This window comes from Microtus ochrogaster, unplaced genomic scaffold (genome assembly GCF_000317375.1).
Source record: "Microtus ochrogaster isolate Prairie Vole_2 unplaced genomic scaffold, MicOch1.0 UNK22, whole genome shotgun sequence".
Taxonomy (NCBI): Eukaryota; Metazoa; Chordata; class Mammalia; order Rodentia; family Cricetidae; genus Microtus; species Microtus ochrogaster.
Window position 1 is genome coordinate 2,764,576 of NW_004949120.1, and position 21,771 is coordinate 2,786,346.

At 41.3% G+C, this 21,771-nt stretch overlaps 2 protein-coding genes across 2 annotated transcripts in view; one reads left to right on the plus strand and one right to left on the minus strand.

Moving 5' to 3' along the window:
- The window catches only part of Vrk2 (VRK serine/threonine kinase 2), a 104,551-nt gene extending 85,097 nt beyond the window's left edge, over nucleotides 1-19,454 (plus strand). Inside the window, exons 10-13 of the mRNA XM_005367732.3 lie at nucleotides 1,115-1,173; nucleotides 4,956-5,122; nucleotides 10,696-10,839; nucleotides 19,126-19,454. Of these exons, the coding sequence (XP_005367789.1) occupies nucleotides 1,115-1,173; nucleotides 4,956-5,122; nucleotides 10,696-10,839; nucleotides 19,126-19,425 (670 nt within the window). The 3' untranslated portion in view covers nucleotides 19,426-19,454. The remainder of the gene's footprint in view (nucleotides 1-1,114; nucleotides 1,174-4,955; nucleotides 5,123-10,695; nucleotides 10,840-19,125) is intronic.
- The window catches only part of Fancl (FA complementation group L), an 80,369-nt gene continuing 77,880 nt past the window's right edge, over nucleotides 19,283-21,771 (minus strand). The window contains exons 12-14 of the mRNA XM_005367729.3: nucleotides 21,058-21,174; nucleotides 19,897-19,968; nucleotides 19,283-19,542 (exon numbers count right to left, since the gene is read on the minus strand). Coding sequence (XP_005367786.1) covers nucleotides 19,507-19,542; nucleotides 19,897-19,968; nucleotides 21,058-21,174 — 225 coding nt within the window. The 3' untranslated portion in view covers nucleotides 19,283-19,506. The remainder of the gene's footprint in view (nucleotides 19,543-19,896; nucleotides 19,969-21,057; nucleotides 21,175-21,771) is intronic.

Consider the following 21,771-nt stretch of genomic DNA (forward strand, 5'->3'; position numbering starts at 1 on the left):
AAAAATCCTGAAAAGCATTACCAGTTGTTTATTGTTTTGATTTGGTGTGTTGTATTAATACTTTTTGTTAACTCATTCAATCATTGGTTAGTATGAACTCTTCCCAGGGGAGAACCATTGCACACAGATAACCAAAAACTCTTTCTCTGCAGTGGTAAATGCATGAGGAAAATGTGATTTTGTTTTCAGGAGGGGGAAAGGACCAAAAAAGTGTTTTGCCCAAAGATTACCAGTGAAACCAGGGAAGTTGAACATACCAGGACCTCTCTTCAATGGAGGAGACAAAATGCCTGTTTTCCCATCCTGAAATCTAGGAGTGGATGTATTTAACAACCTGGTGACCTTTGCTATCAGTGAAGACAGACCTCATCCAAATCCTCCAGAGTGTCTATCCAAGACTCTCCCTCCCTGAACCTTTATCTTTAGCTCCCAGTTAATAGAACCCATCCTTAGGGGTTTATGTAGTTTATGGCCTCTATGCTAGATTCTAGGCCTCTTAGCTATAGAATTCACCTTCATGGTCACAAGTTCTATGTGGCCAACTAAGCTTTATTGTGTACCCGGAATTGAAACAATTGTTGCCTGGAAACCTTTCCCCCCATACTCAATTGTGTTTAAATGTGCTGACAATAAACCTTCTGGCATCATACTCTCAGAAGTTTTGATCCATGTTGACTAAGTCAGTTTGAACTGAGTTTTGATTCTCACCTCTTGATAGTTTTGCTGCACTGTGACATCTGCAGAGACCCACACACCTCTCCAGCGACAAATCTATGAGGACAAAATGACTTCATCATCCACAAACAATTTTATATGTATTTGTTGTTGTTGTTTTTAAGGCAAGCATTCCTACCTCTGCAGTCCTCAGTAATATACAACCTGAGATAAATCATCCTTGTTTCTCGTTGCTTGACTGCTAGGTGGTTGCAACTGTGAAACTGACCAGTTAGAACTAAGCACCCCCACCCTTTGCTAATCCCCCTATCCATTACAGCTGGATAAAAAGGGGCACAATTGTGGGTCCTGTCAACGCAGGACCAGAGTTTTGTGCTCTGACTGAAACAGTGAGCCTGGCCTGAAGACACTTACCGTGTGCTTTCCCTGTTTTGTTTAGTCTGCTGGATGAACTCCCGGAGTCTGTGCTTACGTGGGCCCCTCCTGGAACCAGTTGCCGTAAGTTGGAAGACAAACCCACTGCGTCTCTCTCTCCACAGGTCATCACAATTGCCACTTAGCCTTATCCACTCCTCTTCCCACAGGGGGAAAGCTTCTGGGCCACAGATGGTTTGCTAGAGAAGATGTTTAAATCAGCTCTGACATTAGCGCCAAAGAGTGGAGCCCTAGCTTTCCGTCTTTCTGGGCTTATCTAGAGTTTAAGGTTTTATTTTCAGAATCATTCCCAGGTTAGTCAATAGTAACTGCTATTTTTAGAATTAAAGCACTATTGAATGGAGGTAAAATCAACTTATAAAAAGACTATTTTGAGTCAGTGTATTTTAAAAACTTACCCATTGCATGCCTAATTGCTCTTTATACCTGGGTCACACTATTGATCAGTCAGCACACGTTTTTAGATTAGAAAGTCACCTGATGTGGGGATGTAGAGGTGCATTTTAAAATCAGTTTCCTCCTTGAAGTTTGTAGAGGATGTTTTCAGGTTCTTTGACATTCATATTGGTATGAATGGTAAATCAGCCTCCAGTTCCCATTTCTGCCACTTGTTTCAGCATATGTGAGTCATTCAGTGGTGACTTCAGCATGAAGCTGGTTTGACATGTAGAGAAGAGCCAGCGAACCAGAACATCAGACTTTTCTTTCACCAGTGGCAGGTTAGCAGAGTGAGGCTTTTTATTTTTTTAGCACAGCTTTTCTCTGTGTAGCTCTGGCTGTCCCATATAGATCAGGCTGGCCTCAAACTCACAAAGATCAAACTGCCTCTGCCTCCCAGTGACGGGATTACCTGGCAGCAGACTGGATCTTAGTCTTTATTAACTGGACCATCTCAAGGTCAGGGTTTAGCTGACTTCTAGAAACACACATGCACACTGGCCTTCTACTAAATTCAGATCACATATGTGTGAGTCGTGCAGTCGAGGTGTCGTCTTAGCCTGTAACCTCAGCTCATCTTCACTATGAACCAAAGTTGTCATTTACAAAGGAAATCAAAGAGGAGCAACCCAGGCCTGTTCCCACCTCCATTTCCTATGTCTTGTTGTATATCATGGTGCCAGGCTCCCATCGTCCCCTTTCTGTGATACTTTTCTTCTAACGGAAAGGTAAAAGAAGGGAGATAAATTTTGTTGTTGTTTGTTTTAGTCTGTAACCACATTAGAGAACTTGATAAAAGTGCCATTATTCTGACCATGTCAGTTGGTATATTTTCTCAGTGAGACAGAAAACAAGATGGGGCAGAGATGCCATTTCCTTTTAGATTATACACCTGCCTTAACTTCCTGTCCTTTCAGCTCAGGTCTAGATGAATGCCCCCGATTGTCCAAGGTAGAAGCTTGTGACCTAGTCTATGTCCCATGATACGCCAGTCATTAGGTATGTGCTAGAATTTTAGTCACATGAACAGTCTAGTGATGGGCCATACCTGATTCATTGTTTTCTTACCCATGAATTTAGGCTATACTACTAAATAAAAACAGGTTTCTGTTCTTAAAGCACAGAGTTTAACAGCAGCATTTTCTCTGGAGAATGTACAGCAAGTACAGTCTTGAAAATAAACTGATTTACAAAACTCTTCTTCCTATCCTTTTTTTATATAAAACAATGCAGAAGTTGCAGCATGTTTATCCAGCTCAGTGTAGTACCTTCAGAAGTCTTTATTGTCCTGAATAAGTTGTAAAATAGTCAGTGGCAATGATTATATGTCACTAACCCAAAAGGCAGGTAATTCAGGACTGTACCAGTTCTGTGATACCTGATGCATTCTGTTTAATGGCTCTGGAAAGTCACAAGAAAACCAACATTATACTTCATGGAATAAACCCAGATCTTGGTAGGCTAGCATTTATACCAGCACTCCCTCACCATGCTCTGAACCTCAGGCTTATGATAATAAATCCACCATAAAAAGGTGGTCCTTTTTTCTTTTTGCCCTCCCGAGCCTCTCTGATGCCACATTTCCTAACCTCAGGTCCATGAGGCCTTTTGTACAGCTGCTCTCAGTATGTGGTGTGCCGGGAATTCTTCTTTGTCTTATAACAGGCATGCATTTCCTACAAACTCTGCCCTGTTCTCCATTTGGGATCTCCTGATTAATTGTAGTTTATATTAAGCTCAGCTTACCAGCTATTGCAAGACTAAAAAGCAATAGAACATGTCTCAGAAAATGGCAGAGAATGTGTTGAGTATTTCATTAATAACTGGATTTGGATGCCTCAAAGGGACACCAGAAATCCCCAGTTAAACTATGTTTTAACAGAGGAGCTGGTCAACTCCGAGCAATCTGGTGAACTAACTGTTAGACAACAGAACTTGATACGCCTCATGCATTAGAGAAGAAACGCAGGAAGTAAGTTGCCTAATGGCTAGACCGTTAGAAAACAAACAACAATAGCAGAACCAGGAGTTCTGATCTGAACTATGTTAGCTCTTCATTCCTAGATAATAATTCTAATTGTGGTATAGAATGGTTACTCTGGGGGCTGGAGAGATAGCTCAGCTAGTAGGCAGGTTTATTGCTCTTGCAGAGGACCAGAATATAGTTCCCAGTACCCAGTATTGGGGAACTCAGAATCACTTACAGCTCCAATGCTAGAGAATCTGTTGACCTCTTTGGACGTGGCTACCTACACTCACGTGTGCCTGTGTGAGTGTACACATACATACACATGTACATACATACACATACACACATGTACATACACACATACACATACAAAGGTTGTCTGGTTTTAAGAGAAAGAAAGGATGTGATTATTACTTTTTGGATATATTTGTTTGTTTGTTTATTTATTTTTGGCCTAGGGAGTGAGACCCAGTGCCTCTATATGTCTGTTTGAATGGAGGGACAATGCAAGGGAAGGGAAAGTGACCCTCCTCCTGAAACAAAAGTACAGAGCATAGGTATTCAAACACAACTCTTTATCACTTCATATTTATTAATTGTGCTTCTTTTAAGAAACTAGTGGGAAGAAATAGCTCAGTGTCAGAGTGAGTTCTTAGCCCCTATGAGGCCTTGGTTTGAAAGCCTATCGCTAAAATAAACAGAAGCTGCCGTGAGGAGCTGCTCTGTAACTCTGCTGACACAGTTTTATATTTATTAGAGAGAAAACAGCCAGCTCCTCAGCCTACTGACCTGAAATCAGGAATAGCAGGATTCACTGCGATACTGAGGGACAGAGGACAGGCGGGAGGGTTCCTCGTTAAGGCTGGTCGTCACTAAAAATGTGGAATCCATGGTCATTTCTAAATATATTCACATAATGGCAACATGAAAGCTGTAGGGGAAATCTACAGTGATTTTCCCTTGAAGTCAGATTTATAGTGAGTGCCATTTGTTTTTAAGTGAACGTTTAAATGTTAATGCAGAAAAAAAGTCTGAAGTGTACTGAGCTGCCGTGTTTTGAGTAGTTAGTAGCTGCACCTCATACAGCCACGTTAGTAACTATGATCGTACAGGCGCTTCCACCTGGCACATGAGCGCCTGTAAACATACCAGCGAAGAGATGTTGAAAGATTGTCAATGGATCCCATTTTTAGTAAATCATGTCAGTCGTTTTTAAATATTTTTTTTTCAATTTTTGAAAAACATTTTAAATGCTTTTTATTAACTTGTTTATTTTTAGATCATTCAGGTTTGTCTGTGTGTGTGTGTGTGTGTGTGTGTGTGTGTGTGTGTGTGTGTGTGTGTGTGTGAGAGAGAGAGAAACATAAATTTTGGGATTATTAGAGTTTTAATAATTCTTCCCAAATGTGAGTAACGTAAAAACTTTGCTACTTCACAGGTGAACTCGCCCAGTTCTTGGTGTGTGTCCATAACTTAGCTTATGATGAAAAGCCAGACTATCAGAAGCTCAAGAAAATTTTGAATCCAGATGGAGTATATTTAGGGCCACTGGAATTTTCCACTAAAGCACATAGCGTCCATGTGCGTCCTATGACCTGTCAAAAAGTAAGTATCACATAATCCTTGTGCTCTTGTGATTGCACGCTGTGAATGTGCTCCCGAGAAGACGTTTCAGCCAAAATGACGGGCTTGCTACATTGATAGCTCATCACTAGAAACCTTAAAGTTCCTATGGCACGTTGTCTCTCAGAATGGGATCTGTGCCTGCTGTGTGTTGATAAAGAACGAAGCTATCACTGATGGCCTTGTGTGTGGCTAGGGCAGAGCTGAAGGCCACTCCACCTTGATTCGTGAGAGCCCTTCTGTGCTTCACCAGGCTTTCTCTCACTCCTGCCCTGTGTCTTTGCCTTCCAGTTTCATTATGTAGCTGCCTAATACTCTTAGAAGTTATTGATATACATCTGTTGATATTTCAGCTTAGAGAAATAATTATTTCTTAACCAAGTTGTTACCGTATTTGTTATCTCCTTTGTTGTGTTTATTTGAATGGATGTTCTCACATCAACTTAAGAAAGTTAATACTTAAAGCAAAGAATTATAAAGCCAAAGGATTTTCAGAAGAGGATGGTAGGAACCTGCGTCTGTGATTAGCAGCACTATTATACAGACAAGGAAGTGACTTTTTCCTCACTTGAGGCTATCCATATTAAATAAATAAGTCCATAATAAATAAATAAGTCCATGTATGTATGTATGTGGAGGGCAGTCTGGTGAAGGTACAAGTTAGGGTTAGAATGTCATTTACTTTAATATTTCTTCTGAACTTTGGATCCGCACAAGTGCTCGGGAGCCAAGAATGCAGGATGCAGGCTAATGTGACTGATAGGCTGCTCAATGAATGGTGAGTCAAGTCTCCGTGCACAGATGGTTCTGATTTGCTGAATTTTGTAGCTGCTGCAACTGAAGACATAAAATATCCTTCTAGTCATAAATTAGCTCTTTGGAAGCAAAACCTTGGCACCAGAGCTTTACAACCTTCAATTAGTAGGAAAAGAAGTATTTGAATGACTGTGGTATTGACATCTGTAGGCCTGCATAGTAATCATTCCTAATAGAAGAGAATATCTGTTTGAGGAGGGTTTGCATGGCTAATTAACTACCAGTGAGAATGTGTAATTTTTTCATGATCCCCTGATTGTCACCTTTCTCTCGTGATACAATTACATTTTATTGTAGCGAGTGCCTCACAGACCAATTGTCAGCACTGTTTACATATTGCAGGAGGCAGAACAAAAGTTCATGTTTAACGAAAAGCCACTGGATTTTGATCTTGGTAATTACAGAGACTTCTTTAACAGTTTTATTGACTTTTGTATTTTTATCACTCTCCCAACAAAACAAAGAACCATTTCCCTGACAGAGTGTTCTCCTTCCAGTGATGGGAACAAAGAACTGTCTCCGTGGCAGTGTCCCTTACAGTGATGGTCAGCACTTGATCTCTAGTAGTTTAAGATTCACACCTTTTTTTTTTTTTTGTAGTTTTCAGTTTCATCAGCTTCACTGAAATATAAGCCATTTACAAACAATGCTATATCTTTTGATATAACATTCTAATTATTATCCTCTACAATCCACAGTTCACTAAATCAAAGAGCATTTGTTGTGCAACCAATTTCTTAAGCAGAGAATAATACAGTGTGGAACATTTTCCAATGAGCTTTCATGAAAAATATTTTATTCCCTTTGATTAGAGCACTTTAATTATAAGTAACACTATTTAAAAATAACATGCAACTTTAGCATCTTAATTCCTGCCAGCAGTGTGATCAGTCTGGATCTGTAGCTAGTAAGACATATTTCATAGCATATCAACATTTAATTAATGACTTTATTTCTCTACTAGTTCACGTGCACATATATATTTAAACATGTCAAAAATACAGTTTTACTATCTGTGGGTAAGTTTCATCTTAATTTTAATTTCTACAGTTTACAGGTTTTTATTAATGCTCTCAAAATCAAACCTAAAAATGTTGAAACTCTGTAGACATTACCACCCTGTCCCCAGTTCCGCTGAGCAATGCACACAGGAAGGTCTCTGCAGCTGATGGTTCTCTAACAGAATTAGTTGAGTCAACCTGGTGGCTACACATTTTCTCTTTCAAGTGCCAGGGTCTCCTCAGTGACTCCTTGTCACTATGCATGTGGGATGCTGCAGCTAGTGATAGAGTAGTGGATGAATTATTATTACTTCTACTTTTTTATGGAGAGGTATTTAACAATAAGTCATTATACCTGAAAAAGCAGGCCTATGCAAATAAGCTCTTTTTACCACTTATTATTCCAAGGGAAGGAAGTTATGTATATTAAGATTTTCAGCATATTATTTCATCTGCAAATGAAATCTTTAGAATTTAGCATTAACAAAATGCTTTTGACTTAGAAAGTGGCACCCGTCCATATGAACTCACAACGTGCTTCTCCAAGTGAAGAGATCTTTCATTAATAGTTGTTTGGGTATGGTGAACCGCTTTCAGTAAACTGGGCGATTTCTTCTGGAGCTAAACCGGAAATGAAATTTTGTCAGTCTAGCAGAGATGCTGTTGTGTGGGTTTTTTTGTTTGTTGTTTGTTTGGTTGGTGGTTTTGTATGTTTGTCTCTTGAAAAGCAAACCCTTTATTTGCAAGAGCATGCAACAGCTCTGGAGGTTGTGGCTGTCACCAGACTGTTTCCAAGGTTCATTCTTTAGATGACCTGCCAGCTGCTTATGCCACCCACGGAAGCATTTGAGTTTGCTCATTCATTTTGTTTGATATTGTTTTGTGTTATGTTTGGCTTAAAGTCTGTTTAACAGGCATGCTACTATCCAGCCATATCCTGGGTCACCCGCTGTGATTTACTTTTTCAAGTTGAGTGAATGAACCCTCATCTTGGCTGTGCTTGCTGAGGTCAGCTGTGACTCAGAGTTCTGAGTGTGAACTGAGTGGGAGAACCCCACTGTGCAGCCCCGCCCCTTCTCCAGGCCCCTCCTGATTGTCCATGCCTCTTCCTTCAGACGCAGGAATTCAGATGAGTTGCCCATTTTAAGGCAGCAGGCAAGCTGGGGCTCAGAGAAGAACTTTGAGTTTCCTTCATTGCACACCATAAAATATGGTTGCTTTCTCAGTCTGCACCTAAAGTCCAGCAAATCAAAGGGGAATGTGTGTTGTTGGAATACAAATCTTCATGAAGAACCTTTAGTTCTTAAAGTAATTCTATGAACTTGTCTGCCTGTGTGTTTTCTATATGAGAGCAATGGAACGCACATCCCTGGTTAGAAGGCTTCTTCGTTATCAGTGTTTAGCAGAGCAAAGTGTTCCAGTTTTATAGAGCAGTATGAGATTACACTGGAAAATTAAGTAAAATCTTTTCTCATTTGAGCTGTGAGGTTTTTTTGGAAAATGATGCATATTTTGGTAGTATCCCTTTTGATACTCTGAGATGCCAGAAGTGTTTTTTGTATTTATTTTCATATCTTTGTAAATATGAACATAACTCTTCAAAATTAAGGATTTATGTATTCCATCTTTCTCTTAGCATTATAAATTTGTGTAAAAATATAACTTTTCCATAAGGGGGAAAAACATATTATAATATTAGATAAAAGCACCCATGGCCTTGCAGCCTCAGCCTCGGGCCATTGACCTTACCCTGAGGGACCATCTGCTCCAGGGAGCCGCAGACAGGTTGGAATATGCTTTGCCCAATCCTGTTCCATATGTCAGAGGTTCTCAGGGAAACTGGTACCTTAAATGCTTAGTACATAGGAGATTAAAAGTCCTCAATTGTTTTAACTAAGAACAGCTCCAGTTCTGAAGGCACAGGCAGAAGAAATAACATGGTGTCGCCAAGACCTGTGTGTTCATTGTTGTACAGGTCTCTGTAGCGAAGAATTACCCAGCAGTGACTGAACGGAAGGGGTAGCAATGGATGGAGTCAGAGAGTCATGTAGCTTTAAAAGAGAAGGCAATCCCCCTTTTCCTTAATACCAGGTGAAATGTGTCCACGTGGCCAGGACAGACACTGCATAGCTGTAACTCGTAAGTGGAATGTAACTCAATGTGGATCAGAGGGGAGAATGGCAGATACCAAAGTTTGGTGTTGGGGAAAACAGGGGTATGTTGAATGAAGACACAAACCCTTCAGTTAGAAGATGAATGAGTTATAAAAATGCAGTATACAGCATGACAGCTGTACTTAGTGATGTCGTGTGTCATGGCATGTGCTTGTAACCCACTAAGAAAATAGGTATCATTCCCACTATACACAGATGTGATAAATATATGGATTCCACCATGGTATTTCACAATGTGGGATGTCAAAACCTCACAGCCAACAACTTAAATCTTCATTTGCTGATTGTATCTCAATAAGGATGGAAGGGAAAACTTCTACTAATCCAGAGCGTGTCTCACAGTGACTGCTACGCCAGTGTTCTGGGGGATGAAACCAGTTTGGGGACCCATACTTCACATTAGTGTATTTGTAACAAGTATACATTTCTTACCAAGGTGATGTCAGGGAGGGCGGATTCTAGGACCATCAACTTTCCCAGTGGACTTAGAGGGCGGGTGCAAGAACTGTTAAACATTTCCAATTTGCAGGTTAGTGAAAGGCAGTGGTTTTCCTCTTCATTAGGATGCAGAGATCCGGGAGGAGGTGGGTAAAGGAGGGTGTTGTGACAACTTAGCCCCACCTTCAGACAACCAGCCTATTGCAAAGGGAAGGAATGAACACACTTGGCAACAGAAACTGGAAATTGAGAGACTACAAATTAAGACTCTATTTGCCCAGCCAGCATAATTTATTCTCTATTTTGGCACTGGCTACTCCATTATTTCCCCTTCTGCTGTTCCTGTCTCCTGCTCTCTCCATTTAACTGGGGGAAAAGGCGATGGCGCTCGGAGCTGCTGTAAACGCGGAGCTGCAGAACAAACACTTCACTCAAGGACCTTCGCTGGCTTTCCGTCTTCCACCTGGGCTATAGGAGCCGCCCTCTATTTCTGTGTCTACTTCAAGGTTATTGAGAGTCAGTCTTTTCCCAGATGTCACCACAGTGGGACAAAGAAGCCTGCAAGACAGCAAGCTTGTCATGAAGTTAACCTCTGGCCCGAGGACACGGTGCCAGTGACGTGAACTCATCTTGCTCAAAGGTTAAACTACCTGCACTCTGTGTAAGCAACATCGTAAGCTCCTTGTATACTTTCACATTAATTAGCCTCTCTTCAACAATAGGAAAACAAGAGCTTAATTAATAGGAATTTAAGCTACACCGATACACTGGTTCCACTCGCAGCAAAGGTTAATAATGAACTCCCATGCAGTTTGAAAATGTGACAATGTTCCATAAAAATACCATTTTCATTGTAAGCAAGTTTTCTGTCGAGATGATTTTTAAAGCATGTGTAATGGTGACACTGATTTTAACTGGTCTTGTCCCATTGACGAGGAAGGGTCTGCAGTTCACTCGGTACTGCATTTTTTTCCCTGCTAGCCATTGTTGCTTCTTGTTTGTTTGTGTCTTTGTCAAGTCCAGTGTTATCCAGCTTAGGTTTTTAGAGAATGGCATGTGACTGAATTTGTTTTAAAGACATGTCATAGTTTTCATTTCATGACATAGTCTTACTCCATACCAACAGGAGGATTCACCAAAGGTTACCCCGAAAGCAGCCAATGACTTGCCAGAGAAGTTCCCAAAGAAAGTTTGTGGGACAAGTGCGCCACAGAGAACGGAGCATGAAGAGCGTCAGCCCCGCGCTGTGCTGAGCAGAGCAGCAGCACCGGTGAGAGTCGGTGGAACTGTTTCATTGATGTGACCTTAGCATAAACACTGGGAACGCAAACTCCCTGCTCCCGAGCCCAACGTTGTGTGATTTTGTTCACTGTGGGCAGAAAATCTCCTGTCCACCTGGTAAAATCAAAGCAGCTTACAGCATTTGTTACAGGACTAGAGACAGACACGCACTCAGATAGCTCTGACTCCTTCTGTTCCCCTAAGAATGGAACGAAGCACATTGGATTTCTTCCACTGTCTACAGTCCATGAGGGGCCCTTCCCCTGCGTAAGCTGCACTTCACATGATCCCCAGCCTCTAATCCTTACCATTAAACATCAGGGTAGTATCTGCCTGTCAGGGGGCTGTGTTTGGAATCCTCTGGGTGGAGAGTGACTTGCCCTTTCCAAGTGACTCATGAAGACAGCAGCAAAAGCCCTCCCTCAGCTGACATCCTAGGATGGGAAAGCAAAGCATACAAAATTTATCTGGAGGGAAAAGTAAAGTTTAATTCTGTCAGAATAGCCAGCGTCTCATTTGATTTGTGCACCGTCATTCTCCAACGGTTCGAAGCAGTTCACAGTGTGAAACAGGATAATTTAATACCCCCACTTTTCTCACCCTCCACCCAAGAAAAATTGATATATGGGGCAGCTGGGATGTTAATCACTAAAATGACCACTGAATTTGGCTCTGAAGTTCTTGGCAGCTGAGGCAAAAATTAGAAGTAGCGTGTTATGCATCTCCCATCCAAGCAGCAAACAAGTTTATCCAGAGAGCAGTGTTGCTCTTAGTGCTCAGAGGAACCTTTTACATTTATTCAGTATGAAATAGCATTATTTGTGGCTTTATTTTAAACTCCCATACAGAAATCTACTTCAGATGGGCATATTTTACAGTCCCACTTGTAAAGTTAAACACAAATACTGCAGGATGACAAAATCAGAAATGCTAAGTCTTTAGTGTGTACTGGAATCTTCTGTCATGCAAGGCAGGGAGGTCCTGTGAAAAGTAGATGCCCAGGTTTCAAGACAAGAAATACATTCGCTTTGGCTGGCCTGGTAGTGGGATGTGCGGTGCAGTGGGATGTTTGTTGCGGTGGGATGTGTGGGATGTGCATTGTGGTGGGATTGCGGTGCGGCAGGATGTGCAGAGCTGTGGTATGTGCGGTGCAATTGGATGGGTGGGATGTTGGTTGCAGTGGGAAGTGAGTGCATTGAGGTGATGTTGCAGTGCCGTGGAATGTGCAGTGCCATGGTACGTGCAGTGCGGTAGGATGTGTGGTGCTGTAGCGTGTGTGATACGGTGTCCTCACTCACTCACTCTAGCTCCCTTGCTCCTATTCCTCAGTCTTTTGACGCCAGAGTGAGTTCTTCAGAATTATGTCTATGTTAGGTTTGCCTCTTAAATTCCATGACCGTGCAGTAATAGCATATGTTTTATGTCCACCCTTTCACAATATACCAATTATTCCATGTCAGTGCACAACTCATGTGTCCATTTTCCTTCTAGTGGATTCGTGACTCACTTCTGGTTTAATGTCTTTATAGAAAATACTGTGTTCATTCTACCCCAAGTCCGCTGTGTATATTGCATTTCTTCTGAGACATGGAATTACTAGATCATTGGTCAAATGATGTTCAATTATAAAATGTTTGCACATAGGCAGGCCAGATGGTTTAGCAAGTAGAGAAACTTGCTATGGACCCCAGAGATCCACATGGTGTAAAGAAAGGACTGACTCCCACGGGCTTCCCTCTAAACCTCAACACATGTGCCATGATGTGAGCATAGCTCTAACCCCAACAAATAAATAGGTTAAAAATGTTGACGAATATTCATGGAAAGTAGTTGTATTGTTTATGTTCCCTCAATCCATGCACGTGTTCTGGTCATTCCTACACTTCCTCCCCAGCATTTTATGTTGCAGTCTTTTATATCTAACCACGTTTACATGTATGTTAGTATCAACTGCTGAGTACAGCTCTGATGGCCAGTAGCATTGTGGTTACTGGTCATGTACATATCTTCTGTGAAGTTTCTTTCCATGTGCTGTGACTCCGTGTTTGCATGTGAGCTCTGGAACTTCTTTCCATAGTCCACACACAAGGTCCTCGTCATCTCTCTGTAATATGGCCAGCCTCTGTGTATTCATATTGTTCCTTCATGGTTGAATTTTGGCTCTCAGGTCCTGTGTTTAGCAAGAGGTGGGAGTTGAGGTCCACTCTTTATACTTACTGGATCGCAACATCATTCCTTGGAGCAATGTTTCTCTTTTCCTAACTGAACTCCTCTGGATGCTTTTTAAAGAACCAGCCAAGTGTGTTGGTAGGGACTGCTCCTGGGCTATTTTCTCCCATCGGCACACACTACACCTATTACTGCAGCTTTACAGCACATTCTAAAACTAGGAGGGCAACTCTTCAGTCTTCTTTATGAACTGCAGTGCTTAACAGTTTAGTTCTTGCTCCCTCCATAAGATTTATTTTTATTTCAGCATAATATTTTCATGTATTATTTGGGAATTGCATAAAGTGCACCTCATTACACTAACTTTCAATTCCTCTTAGGTCCACTCTCTCATCCTCATGCCCTCCCCCGAAAAAAAGAAAAAAATTACACCAAGTTCAATCTGTGCTGCCCATGTCATAATTGGAGCATGCTCAAACTCTCAATGGCCAGCCCTTTAAAGATAACTGAGTCTTTCTTCACAATATTTTTACCTAAAATTTTCTTATACAATATATTCTGTTTACCATTTTCCCTCATCCCCTCACAGCCTCTCACCCATCCAACTCCACACATTCTTTCTCTCTTTATAAAACAAAATAGCAAACTAAAAATAGGAAAGAAACAAAAACAAAACAGGAAAAACAAACACAGAAAAAGCATAAGAAATGCATATACGTAGACACAAACACGCATACAAGCACACAAAATCCATAAAAACACAAAATCAGAAGCCATAATATATAAGCAAAAGACTCACAAGGAAAAACACAACAAAACAAACAAACCCAATGTTCCAGACAAAACATTATGAGACAAAACATCTCTAAAATACCATTGTGTTTAGTTTGTGTTGACCATCTACAGCTGGACATAGTGTAGTCCATATGCTCAGTGAGACTCCAGGGGGAAAACTCTTTTTTTGCAAGTAGTTATCAATTGGCAACCACTTCTGGGTTAGAGAGGGGCTCATATCCACTTACCCTCTCAGTGTGAGCACCCCATCTGGTTTGATCTTGTGCATGCTGCTACCGTCTCTGTGAGTTCATATGTGTATCGGTTCTTTTGTTTCCTTGGTACCCTCCATCCCCACTGGCTCATACAACCTTTCTGCTTCCCTCTTCTACATTGCTCCCCAAGCCCTGAGGAGACGGACTTGATGAAGACATCCCACTTAGAACTGAGTGTTCCTAGGTCTCTCACCCTGCTATTGCCCAATTGTGGGTCTCTGTATTAGCTCTCATCTGTTACAGGAGGAAGCTTCTCTATTGATGGCGGAGCAAGTAGTTAGGAGTCATTTTACTGCTAAGTTCTTTTAGCAGAATGATATTTGGTTTTCTTGTCTTGGGTTCTTGGCCACCTAAGCAGTGTAAGACATAGTTTCCATCTCATGGGGTGTGACTTAAATCCGGTCAGAGTGATTGGTGATTCCCACACATTTTGTACCACAGTTGCACCAGTGTATCATGCAAACAGGTCATCATTGGAGGCCTCACCATTGTAGCTGGGTTGGTGGTTCCCTTTCTGGTAGTGTGCAGAGCGCCTTCCAGTCAGGCACCAGCTTGACTTCTTTGTGTTCAGTGAGATATGTGGGTGTCGTCGTCAGCAGTAGGGCCTTATCGTCAGTTCATGGAGAGCAACATGTAGATTTGGCAATAGCCTGAGTTGTTTGGAGGTTATCTGTGGGCTTCTTTGGCCAACAGCTCACTTAGATGGCAACCACCCCTGGTACTGGAGGTTTCATTTGGTGGTGAGAGATGTATAGTTGGGGCTTTGTTTCCCCTTTTATTTGATGATTCCAATTTAGAGTGCTTTCATACATACACATACAATCTATTTTAAGACTCTTCCACTGCAGTAGGTTTCCGTATGACCCCTCAAATGACCCTTGGTGCTAACTATCCCTCCCAGTTCACCCTCTGTCAACTCCCTCACTGCCCCATCTCTGTCAGTGTTTAAGGACTAACTTCCTCATAAGCAGGACAATGAGATTTTGGTGGGAGTTTAAGGAGGACAGGCAGCCCACCACCGTCTCACAGTGCATCAACTTGGTACCTCCCTCCATTTGTGTTGTCCCAACAAAACTTTCTACTTCTGCATATATGTATAGTATAGCTTTCTTTTAAAATTATTTAAATATTTCACTTTTATCCTAAGTACTAGTTTTCCTATATGCTTTAGTCATGGTGGTCTTGCAGTGTATAAAGATAGGAACTAACTTTAGCGAGTGGTTAGTAAATCCAGCAGCTCTCTAACAGAGGAAACACTGCCACTCACGTGTTCTACAACCAAGCTTTGTCAAAAATCAGCGCGATGATTATTTATCTATGTTTTATATCTTTTTGTGAGAAAAACAAGTACTTCTATTACAGTGGTTTATAAAATGATTTCAGCATTAATAAGTAGTATAATTATGCACACAAATGATTTTAAAATTATGTAATTATGGTAAGGACTCATCTCACTTGTATACCGATTTTTTGTATACCTGGAGTCACATAAAATTGATTCACCTAAAAAAGGGTCAATAGTTGAAAAATTTATGAAGCCCTGTGTTAGAGAAAGCCTGGGATGTTGTAAGCAATCCAACAATCAATTCTGATGAGTGCTCAAAAACTGAAACACTGGTGGAAATACAGCGGACTGGGCGGTGGTGGCTCACTCTTATAATCCCGGAGCCCAGGAGGCTGGCACAGGATGGTGGCCATGAGTTTAAGGCCAGCCTGGGCTACATATTTCTATACAATTGAATCACAGCCACTTCCGAGTCACCTGCTGGGTGACATCAATCCTAGAAGCATGAAACCTAAGGCCATCGTTGGCAGGTAGGTCACCCTGGGGTTTCCCAGTAAGCTTTAAGCTTTACTCAAACCCATGGTTTGTCATGTCTGAGCCTGTAGTGAATGATGTTGTAGCTGTCCCTGAGATGCTCTGAGGGCATCTGTCCTGCTGCAGTCTAGGGATGGTCACCTTCATGCTATCGATCAATTTGTTGAGCTTATTTTATCTCTGGCTTCACTTTGTCATCAGATTAGAAAAGTTTTCAGCCTTAACTTCATCCATGTTGTTTCCTTCCTCCCTCCTCCTGCTCCTATTCCAAGCACATGCATGGAAGATTACTTGGCATAGCTATATGGGCAGTGGAGGCACTATTTTTAGGTCACTCTTGATATTTGGACATTTCTTTGTCCCAGTGGCAGGGTAACTATCAAGTCATCAGTTTCTAGTTAGCAACTGAGCCTACTACGTAATCGTTTGAATTTTCCATGTTGTATTTTTCAGCAGAATTGGATTATATTTTCATATCTCTGCTAAGATTCTTTTTAATGAGGCTTAACTTTTCCTCTAAGTCCTCTAAAGTATTTGGAATCTGTTCTCACAGTGGATACTTTTTCTTCATTAAAAATATTATGTTCCTGTGTGCATGTTTCTGCATGTGCCTTAAGTGCACATTAGTACAGGTGCCTACCGTGGCCACAGGATCTCCTGAAGCTGGAGTTACAGGTGGCTGTGGATGCTGGGAACCAAACTTGGGCCCTCTGCAAAAGCAGTACATGCTCTTAACCACCAAACCATCTCTTCTGCTCCCTGGAAATGGATTTATTCACTTAACTTGATCATAGCAGGACTTCTAATTTTTTTTCTGCTCTGGTTTTCATAATCTTAAATTGCAGACTTTCTGAAGTCTAGGCCATTTTCTTTCCTCATGTATTCCTCATGTATACCTTGTTAGTTTGAGATGTTTTTAAAGTGTTGGCTCTATAGACTTTTGTCTAATTTTATTGTTTTGTGTCCACTTCATCAGCTTAATAGTAAGAAGTTGCTTGATACCCATAATGCATGGCCTGACTAGAAGTAGCATTGGTATTTTCCCAGCTCCCCAGCTGACTATAATGTACATTTAAGGTGAATAACTACTAGGAAGATGGCCTTCCGGAAGCAATACTATTGGCATTTAGGGCTGGGCTATTTGCTGTAGGATGACGGCCCCGTATGTGTAGAAAGCTCTGCAGCATTTCTGTATGTATCCACTAGATGCACACAGTACTCTCCCCCCATTGTGGCAACCCAAATATTTCTAGAAATTGTTTATTTCTGTGGGTTACCATCAGTCTAGATTGAGAGCCAGTATCCTACCAATAGATTACTGTGTTGCCTTAAGCCTTTGCTACGTATATAACAAGCTGTGCCAGAATTACCCAGTTTTGGGTAACACGGAGTTGCAGCCACACATACACCCCAATCCTGAGAGAGAGCTGTATTTTCACATGGGCATCTCTCTGCCTTCTGTGTGGTCTGATGGGAGATGTCTCCTCTAACCTCTCATGTGGGAATACTTGGCTCCCAGTTGGCGGTAGTTTAAGAAGCTTGTGGACACTGGAGGAGATGGAGTTGTCCTGGAGGAAGTGAGTTACTGGGAAAGATTGACAGTTTACAGCTCACCCGTCCTTCCGTTCACTCTCTGCCTGCCTCCATGAAAGGCCCTTTCTTTAGGAGCTGTGAGCCAAAATAAGCCTTCTCCTTAAGTGGTTTTGTTAGGGTATTTATCAGGGAAGAGGAAGTGACTGAACGGCCTTCTCATGCATGAAAAACAATTTCCTATGCAGAGACCAGCAAACACCTCCTCAGTGCAAAAGGGTCAGTTCAGGACCTCACATGTTAAGCAAACTTTTTACCATGGAATTGCACTCCAGCCCAGCAAAATTCTTCTCGAGTGTCTAGATTGAAAATATTTTTGGTTTTACAATGCATAGTTTTTGCCAGAGCTATTCAACTGTGCTATTTCAGTGCAAAAGCATCCATAAATGAAACATAGACAAATGGACAAGGCTGTGTCCCAATAAAACTACTAACAAAACATGCAAGATTTTAATGAAGAAAATTTGTAAGCTTGTATCCCAGCCTACCTTCCCAACCAGTGTACTACCTTCCTATGAGATACCATTAGCTATTACTGAATTGCTGGAAAAGTCACGGGAGGTCCCTCTTAAATTTTAGTAGTATGATTTCTGTTCTTGACTAAGTATATAATCAACTTCCCCAATGGTCAGTGGCCCTTGGAAATGAATTTGGTAGTATGTTTCTTCCCCTTGATGTGAGAATGATTTGGTATCCTGGAGAAAGTCACTTGTTTTCTTTCAGTGACTGAAATTGTCAGTAAAATGCTATTCTCATATGAATCTCAAGTAAGAATTGGCTTCTATTTAAGAAGAAAATATCTCTCCTCAATGTATCTTTTGTTTTGATTTGTTTTTTGCTTGGTTTGTGGCATTGTGTGAGACAGGATCTCAATGTATAGCCCTGGCTGACCTGAAATTTAATGTGTAGAGGCTGGCCTCAAACTCAGAAATCTTCTCAAGTTCTGCAGTTATAAAGGTGTACCAGTGTGCCTGGCCTACCCATGTCTCATATAGGGCTCCTTTCTGACCTTTCAAAGGGACTGTGTGGGGGGAGGGGATGAGAAAAGCTGCTTGAAGAGCAGCAGTTCTGAGGATGCAGTACGCTGGATGGAGCTCACATGACTAAGATAGACAGGCATCTTCTTTCTTTAAAACGAGGCAGTCTTTTTCTGAATTTCAGTAACTGGTGGTAGGCGAGGGTACATCAGAGGTCACCAAGCTAAAGCAGAAATAGAATGACCTTGGACCTCAGTCAGGTTAAGTAGTGAGCAATCAGCAGTAGTTCAACTGTTCTGTTTCAAGAGGAGCGGGCAAAACAAAACTGTCCTGCTGGAGAGCTGCAGAGCCCTCGGCCTTGCAAAAGCCTTCTGTGCTCTCCTGGTGGGCCAAATGTCAAAATGTTTTTGTTTGTTTTTCATGACAGGGTTTCTCTGTAGCTTTCGAGCCTGTCCCGGAATTCTCTCTGTAGACCAGGCTGGCCTTAAACTCACAAAGATCTGCCTGCCTCTGTCTCCTGAGTGCTGGGATTAAAGGTGTGCTCTACCACTGACCAGCGTCAAAAGTTATGTTAATGACAGACTTGCTGGCTGAGTTATTTTATTAGCATTGTTAAAGAATATACAATAAATACCTGGATAATACAAATCTGAAATATACTTATTTCGTAGGAAAACTCAAGGAGAAGAAATATATATGAGTATTCAGATCTTCGGAGTGAAATTCACAGTCTCCAACAGACACCCACCTACCTGGGTTTCCAACCTTCAAACTGGGAGCCCTATCTGGATTGTACCAGTAGACAGTCAATCAGGAAGCCAAGGTCTCCTCAGTTCAGATATACTTGCCCTGCTGGTAGGGCAGTTTCCCAGGTGTCTCTCAGTGAGGAGACGAAGGAAGATGTGTATTACTATGGACTCACTGTAGTCTGCCTGCTCATATTAGTTTTTCTCGCTTTGTATTTTCTCTGAAGTCATCAAATAAATCAGTTTGTTTTCTTTATAAACAATTTTTCAGGATTCCCATCTCTTCAAAGGTGTCTCATTCTTCCTTCAGGGTTTTCTCACAGACATTTTCAAGGTAATTGGCTGATAAAAAGAGAAAGAAAGAGAGAGATTTTAACTTTGGGCATACTCTTAATAAGTAAAATAGTATTTTAATTTATTATTGACTTTCTATTAGACAATATTTCACCGTATACTTTTGAAATACTTAAGATCACCAAGAAATTCAGAAGACATAAATCTTTTGGATCAAAGATAATTTGAAATTGAAGAGATATCCAGCATAATTCATCTCACAGGAAATGATCACAGTTTCATCAAATACAGAACAACTCATTTTCAAAGCTGTTATGCAACCTAATAAACTGCATATCCAACTTCTGTACCCCATTCCCCAGAGCCAGGCGCTCCATAAAATGTGACGAACAGTTGGCTTACCTTACTACAATAGGGACAGTCACCAAAGAGGACGTTGAAGCTCTGTCTGCTGGTGCTCAGCCCCCTCAGCCACTGCATGGAAGAATGTATGGGACATCAGGGGACACATGCCGTCCGCCCCAGACTGGCTCTGCCTTGTTTTGTTTTAGGAAAGGGAAACCTCATCTGAGCCCATGCCCAATTATTATTACATTGAATAACTGGGAAATCAGCATTAAAACTTGGTATGTAAATTCCTAGTATAAGCAAATTATGTGCCCTTTAACACTTGGCTGACAATTACGTACTTTACATGCAAAACAGACATACAGAGACTCATGCAAGTTCCTGTGATTCACATTCCTAAGCCAATTAAATGACCTATCAACAATTACTTTATAAAATATATCTTAGGGTTTCGAGATTATGATCTTAACTCAACAATGGGTTAATTTTCACTCCACTGATTACAAGTATAAGGCAACAGTTTTGAAAAATAAGAAAGTACAGATTCCAGTAGAATTTCCCAAGTAGACCTGGTATTTCTGAGGTAAATTGACTATTCCTAAGTTTCCCATTAAGAAAGGGTAGGTGGCACCAACTACATACTAAACCTATGTCAAAAGGGAGAGACTGAAAGCTAATGGCATTTCCCCCGGAAGGTGCTATGGATGCAGACAGTTAATCATATGAGCTGTGTCCTACAGGAATGAAATGATTGAGAGATGAAGGCTGCCATAAGTCATGTAGACAAGATAATAAAAAGCTGAGAGATGCTCAGGTCACAGAAACCTTTGAGTTTTCAAAGGAGAATTGCTGTATTTAGTCCATACTTATATGCAGCCTGCAAAGTAGCATGCACTACTTCCTAACGTCCTCACTCCATTCCCGTCTCATCGCCCTCATCTGGCAGATCTAGAGAATCTGCATAGTTCTGGCAGACTAGGGAGATTTCAGTTATACCTACCACCAGTTTATTATGGGTTAATATGGCTAGTCACCAGTGTGTTATTAGTTTTCTCCCTGGGATTCTCTGGCACACTCAATAGAATCCAAGATGAAGAAATAAAGCCCATGAACATGTAAAATTAACTAGTAGTAGGGGTTTGTGGCAAAGGAGGGGAATGCCTTAGTAAACAGATTTTAGACTCTATTTCATATGTACATGGTTGCCAGATTTACCTCATACAAGCACATTTGATGGAAAGGCTGTCCACACTGGGGATTATCACACACTTGATCAGGAATGGCACCATTAAGGTGATGGGCATAACAGATCCCACAGTCCATACTAAAGTCCTTCAAAAGAAAAGTTTTTGTTAGCATGTCTGTCTAATGAGCATATGGTAGATTAGGAAGAAAGAATAGCACTACTTAATATTAGTTTTTATATCTGTTTTACAAAGTGTGTTTCTGTATTGTGGAACATACATGCAGGTTATAACACCTAGTCATTTGCATAGTGCTCCCTTGTGCACTCAAATACACATAGATTTCATCTTTGGCTGGCAAAATGTTTGCATTTTAGCACTTTTTCCATATACATAATCATGTCTGTGTGTTGCGGGAGGTCCTTCCGCTCCTCCAGCCTATAGCCGCTGAGATACCCGCCCATTGGGGCGTGGTCTCTCTCCCTTTAAAAAAGCGGTCACTTCCTTCTCTCGCTCTCTTCACTTCCTGCTCGGCTGGCGGCTAGACTCCCTTCCTGGTCGTACAGAGGGCTGACGGTGATCTGTAAGTTTTTTTCCCCTTTAAATAAATACTACCCTGTTAATTATAATTCCAAACTGCTGTGGCATCGTTTGTGACTTACGTCTACATCTGTGTATGCACAAAGTCAGATCTGACATCAGCTAGTGAACACAAAATCGCACAATTCTACAGCAGAGGGAAAAG